Genomic DNA, 6,000 nt, shown 5'->3' with positions numbered 1-6,000 from the left:
GTTGTGTCTGTTTCCTTTTGAGAAACGTATGTTCAGCCTTTGTGAATGTGAGGTTCGAGAATGGACAAGAATACCTTAATAAATAACTTATAAATGTTTAATAAGGCATAGATAGTTCACACTTTAGATTAGGTCACGCAAAAGCCTTAACTAACAGTTAGTAAATGCTTTATAACTTGCATTACTAATCACAAGTTGCATCATTAGTAAGTGTTTATAAAATAGTTGTTAAGACATCTGCAAAGCATAGTGTACATCCTGTATTCGACTTGGCATACATTAATTAAAGACATAAGTAAATATGTTGTTAGTTATTTACTCATGCTTTATAAAGGTAATGTAAATGGTTTGTTCACCATTTGCTAATGCTTTCTATACCAGCTCATGTACCATTAACAGATTATAAACTACTGGTTTGCAACTATATTAACAAGCTGTCTATAAAGTATGGTAATGCAGTTATCAAACACCTTATGAATTGTATTATGAATCATATCCATAATGTTTAACAGTGTTTATTAATGATTAACATAGCATTTAATAATAAGCTTATTAACTATTTAATAATGTATTGTTAATGTTTCAAAATGTTTTATAAAGGATTAACTAACTATTAGTTAACACTTTGTAAATGCCAAAAAGCGTTGACTTATTATAAAGTGTTACCGATTCAGTGTTTGTTAAGTTAGCTCATTATTCCTGTATATTTTTTGAGTTATAGTTCTCATTGCACCCTAACATTAAAAATGTGACCTCGCCTTCCTGTGTTGTGAGCTGAAAAAGAATTTGCTACTTGCATGTTGCAGTCATTAGACAATGACATTTTGCCATGACAACCAGGTGAACGTAAAAAAACCTAAGCCTTGGTGTTCAAGAGGACTGAGGGTCAGATGGCTGAGCGGTTAGGGAATCAGGCTATTAATCAGAAGGTTGCCGGTTCAATTCCGGCCGTGACAAATGACGTTGTGTCCTTGGGCAAGGCACTTCACCCTACTTGCCTTGGGGGGAACGTCCCTGTACTTACTGTAAGTCGTTCTGGATAAGAGTGTCTGCTAAATGACTAAGAAGACCACACAGTCACAATTCACGCTGCAGGATAGTGTTTTCTCTACCTAAAGTCATCTACTTTGTTTCCTACCATACATGTGAGGGTGTGTTCTTGTACCCACATCTTACGACCAACATGCACATCTGTACACTGAGGCTACGCTCAGTCGATGCACAGTTATTGATCTCTTGTCATTGGGGGGGAAGTACATGGCAGGTAAATCAATTACACACACACAGTGTATAATCAGGTTTCAAAAAAGCGCTTGGGTAAGGGGAATTGTTCCAAGTGACACACAAGCTATATGGGAAATATCATTTGTGTAATGAACACCTCTAATGTGAGTTGCTTGAGTGGAGAGAGAGAGAGAGAGAGAGAGAGAGAGAGAGAGAGAGAGAGAGAGAGAGAGAGAGAGAGAGAGAGATGGAGCTGCAGTTCCCTGCGTAGCGATTGAAGGATAAAAGAAGAACATTATTGAATAGACGTGTTTATTAAATTGAGAGTGGAGACCAGAGAGTCTGCCTGACTCGTGGTCATCAGGTATGACAGGGTGTCAGTAGGTTGAGAGAACTACTTGAGTCTCTGTGGTATGGCCGGCTCGTCTCTTTGTGTACAGTGTGCAGCGCTTTCATAGGTCATAGGTCTCTCGCTCCTCTCTCTCTCTCTCTCTCTCCCTCTCTTGTTCCTTCAAGGAACAAGGTCAAGTCATCTTTTCACTTTCTATGGATCAGTTATCCTACTGTATTGTGGGTCAATGGCCAACAACTGGGCACTCACAAGCGCTTAGTTCCTGTGGTCCTGTAAAAGCCAGCATTCAATAGGCTATGAACCCATTAGACCAGACCATTAACAAGCAACAGATAGAGATAGATATTTACTTATTTTTTTTAGAATGGTACTGTTTCACACAGTAGGAGGAGACTAACTGTCAACACAGCATGAAAACAGTGAAACTCTGGACAACCCATCAATACATGAAAACAAAGCGCAAAACAGCAATGGATGCACTGATACTTAGATACATGCCATAATGTAGCATTTACACATCGCTGACTGCACTGTTACCTAACTTATTACAGACAAGGAATGTGTCTCGCGATTATGTTCCCTCTCGCTGACTATCGTCGGTTGTCCCCGAGCGGAGAACGAATATGTTCTGTGTAGACTGAGGTCTAGTTGATCCGACGCTCCCCTCGGTCATGAAGCCTACAGACCAATCAAATTAGATTTCACTTCAAGGCTGTGATGCAGCCAGCGCGCTCCGAGCCCTGCAACTCCTGCTGTAGTATACTGTGGGACGCTCCGCAGCTAGCCCCACGGTACGCTTATCCCGTTCCTTCCCGTTGCTTTTACGCGCTTGACGTCTGAAGATAGAAATCCAGTGGCCCTTTCTCGCCGCACGCATCATCCATCGATGGAGGTAACACTCTGTCCGAGAGTCCTCCGCACCCTCGGCAAAGCTTCCTTTCTTCGTTGCTGAGGATTCTAAGAGGAAAAAAACATTTTCCTCGGTCAATTTCAAACAAAATGTGGGACAAACATCCAATAATTCAGCGCAGCGTCCACGGAGTGCTTGGGATAGTGGCTGCCTGACTACTGTGGATCTCGGAGCTTTCTCTCTTTTCCCCATTGGAAAAAGAAGAGTTTGCATGCAAAGGGTGGTTTATTTCTGCAAGGTGAGACTCATACATTATATATCATTTACACTATTGTTATAGCTTTCTAAGGGTGCTACTTTATATGCAAAACGTGTGCTTTTAATAGGTGTAGGCTGGTAAGTGAAGATTGTTTGAGATCCATGTTGTCCATAGAGTAATAATCCATTTAATTTGATAACATTGATTTGCGTCAGTATTGATTTATCTTGAATAATATATATATATATATATATATATAGGTGATCCAACAAGAATGGTTGGTATCGACAAAATACCTAATAATTTAGCAAGTTTTTACAGCCGTAGCCGACAGATTAAATGCAACACGAGATAGTGAAATAACTCATAACATAGTGATGAAATAATGTGTTTTATGAGAAAATAAGCAAATTACTTAATTAAGTGACCGTTAAGGCAGCAGATATGACACATTTTAAGGAACTGCTATATAATAGGAAACTGTTGCATCTTAGGCAACACGCTCTGGAAGGTAGCCTATTTGCATGACTAATTGAAAATCAATTGAACAAAAATGCAATTTGATAACATTTGAAAGGACATGATGGAATATCAAACCATCGTTTTAACTGAGTGGACGAAACTTATTGGAAATTAGGTCCCATATCCATTTGGCCAGCTTAATAGCCATAATAGCTTCTTCGAACCCTAACCTTGAGCAGCTAGAAGAGAACGATATCGATTTAGATTGGATGTGGCAGCAAGATAATACAAGTGTAAACTGTAGGTAAATGCACTCTGAATGGAAAAATAAATTGAAAAAGATAAACTGCTTCCTTAACATTACGTGAACCAAGCTCGAAATATCATGGTAAAACATAAAATGAGCTTCCCTGTAGATGGAATTTACTAAATAAATAAGCTACCATTAGCAACGTCCTGTTTCAGGGGAAAATGCTGAAAGGCGGTCGGCCAACTACATTGCAGATTTTAATCAGTATTTTTGGTCAGAACCAAACTAATGTTGCAAATTACAAATTGATATTACTTTGTTTCACAGCTTTCTAAATCAGTGGTTAATCTCATGATGTTCTTGAAGCAGAATAATAGTGGTAACAGGTGCACTTGTCAGCTAAGCACAAATGTTCTGCATGTATCTGTGAGGTGCACTGCTGTGCTGAGAGTGATATCATATCCCTTGTTGATATTATTACTAAACCTGATCAAGTGTTCTCCACAAGGTCTTAGCTTCATCTAAAAACACATCTCTATTCTCTCTTTTCAGCCATGGAGGGACTTATCTAAGGAGGATCCAACATAATTAAGTTATTTAAGCATTTTTCTATTTTCTTCTTTTAGTTTCATTTCAAATCTTCTTGGGGTGAGCTTTCCCCCACCCTTCAGTTCTCCATCACACTATGGCTGAGAAGGTTGGACCAGGAGGCCCCAAGCCCATCACCCCACGGACCACCCCTTCCCTTCCCCCAGAGCCCATCGATATCATCCGCACGAAAGCCCACTCGCGAAGGGTCCGTATCAACGTGGGGGGGTTGAACCACGAAGTGCTGTGGCGGACCCTGGACCGGCTCCCCAGGACACGCCTTGGCAAGCTCCGGGACTGCAACACCCACGAGTCCCTGATGGAAGTGTGCGACGACTACAGCCTGAACGAGAACGAGTACTTCTTCGACCGCCACCCCGGAGCCTTCACCTCCATCCTCAACTTCTACCGCACGGGCAAGCTGCACATGATGGAGGAGATGTGCGCGCTGTCGTTCGGCCAGGAGCTGGACTACTGGGGCATCGACGAGATCTACCTGGAGTCGTGCTGCCAGGCGCGCTACCACCAGAAGAAGGAGCAGATGAACGAGGAGCTGAGGAGAGAAGCGGAGACGCTGAGGCAGAGGGAGGGAGAGACGGAGTTTGATAACACCTGCTGCCCAGACAAGAGGAAGAAGCTGTGGGACCTCCTGGAGAAACCAGGCTCCTCCGTGGCTGCAAAGGTAAGTGGGAGGCGAGATGTGCGACAAACAAAAAAAGACTAATCTGTATTTCCAGTCAGCAGTGTTTCATCCCTACAGTAACAGCACCTCCCCCTGTCTCTGTTTCCATGAACAGCAGACCCATGTGAAAACATTCAACTTTTTCTATTCATGACAGAACAAAAATACAAGATGGTAGTGGTTGTGTGAAAGCTGAATGGATCGATAATATATTCACATCAGGTATTTTTAAGGCATTCTTTCAGTTTTTCATTCCCCTCCAAGGCAGCAGTGGTGAAAGTTGGATTAGATACAGCAGACAACATAGGTCTCTGTGGGATTATTGGCTCTAGCAGTGGGGAAAAAGAGGGGATAAGTAAAGAAGTACAGGTTGAAGTGTCAGCTCTGATGTATATCTCAACAAGGAGCAGCAAGCATATTGGGTACAGTGGACTCAGAGAGTAGACATAGATAAATGAGCGAGGAGAGCTTTACGTCGAGGGGGAAGGTGTCGGAACTGACAAAAAGTTACAACCAGGGCAGTGAGGCAGTGTTCAGTACACCAGTTCCAGTGTTTGAATCTACTGTGTAGAGTTATGGAAGATGTAACGCTAGGGCAAGTCACGCTCTGACGTTTGACAGCAGGCTGTATCTCTACTCCGGGAGAAAAGAACATGTCGGTCTATGTCAGCGAGTGAAGGGTGAAGCTTCTGTCTTTGTTTGGGATCTTCCTCTTCTCTCTGACAGTAAATACACTGGCAAGGGATGGCAGACAGGTAGACCCAAGTCAGAAACATAGAAGATAACGTTCTTCTAAACTCATACCGTTTTTTTACCATAAAGCACTGGACTTGTGTTCTCTGGGGGGTTTAAGCATTGTTAGCGATGTGAGTGATGTAGGCCTCATCATCGCTTTGTTCCCTCTCACAAGGTGACTCTGCTGGCTTTGGGTATCCCCATGGGTTTGGTTATCGCCATGATGCAATAGTACCACGGTAACCGTGGTAACCAGCTGGCCCACGTCGAGTTGGGTCTACAGCCCGGGTTCCTCTTGTTTGCCCCCTCCGTCCCAGTGATCCATTAGGCAGGCTGGCCTTGGTCAAATCCAATCACGGGTAATTTACGGTGTGTCTTCGGAGTACTGCTTCCATCTCTGAACTTGGGCTCGTATTTCACGTCCCAGGGAGAGGGGTCATAAACACATTGTCCTGCTGTGCGACGGGGGGACAGACGCAAGGCTAGCCCCCCGACCAGGAAGGGAAGAATGACTTTGTGCTATCTGAGGACAGTTGACGACCACTGTGTTCGAGGGGCATGGAAGCCACATCATTGTGGTCACCCTCTCCCCCCCCCC

The 6,000-nt window shown here is 43.2% G+C and overlaps 1 protein-coding gene across 2 annotated transcripts in view; it reads left to right on the top strand.

The window, feature by feature from the left end:
* Positions 1 to 2,187: 2,187 nt before the first annotated feature.
* kcnb2b (potassium voltage-gated channel subfamily B member 2b) overlaps positions 2,188 to 6,000 on the top strand; it is a 71,281-nt gene continuing 67,468 nt past the window's right edge. Inside the window, exons 1-2 of one of the 2 annotated variants that reach the window (XM_062480078.1) lie at positions 2,188 to 2,724; positions 4,024 to 4,667. In XM_062480078.1, the coding sequence (XP_062336062.1) occupies positions 4,083 to 4,667 (585 nt within the window). In that variant the 5' untranslated portion in view covers positions 2,188 to 2,724; positions 4,024 to 4,082. Of the gene's footprint in view, positions 2,725 to 3,949; positions 4,668 to 6,000 lie in introns of both variants that reach the window. The other variant, XM_062480079.1, reaches the window with a different exon arrangement.

The sequence above is a fragment of the Osmerus eperlanus genome, chromosome 15 (assembly GCF_963692335.1).
Source record: "Osmerus eperlanus chromosome 15, fOsmEpe2.1, whole genome shotgun sequence".
Lineage (NCBI taxonomy): Eukaryota > Metazoa > Chordata > Actinopteri > Osmeriformes > Osmeridae > Osmerus > Osmerus eperlanus.
Note: the sequence above shows the minus strand (reverse complement) of the source record. Positions and strands in the feature narration are given on the sequence as shown.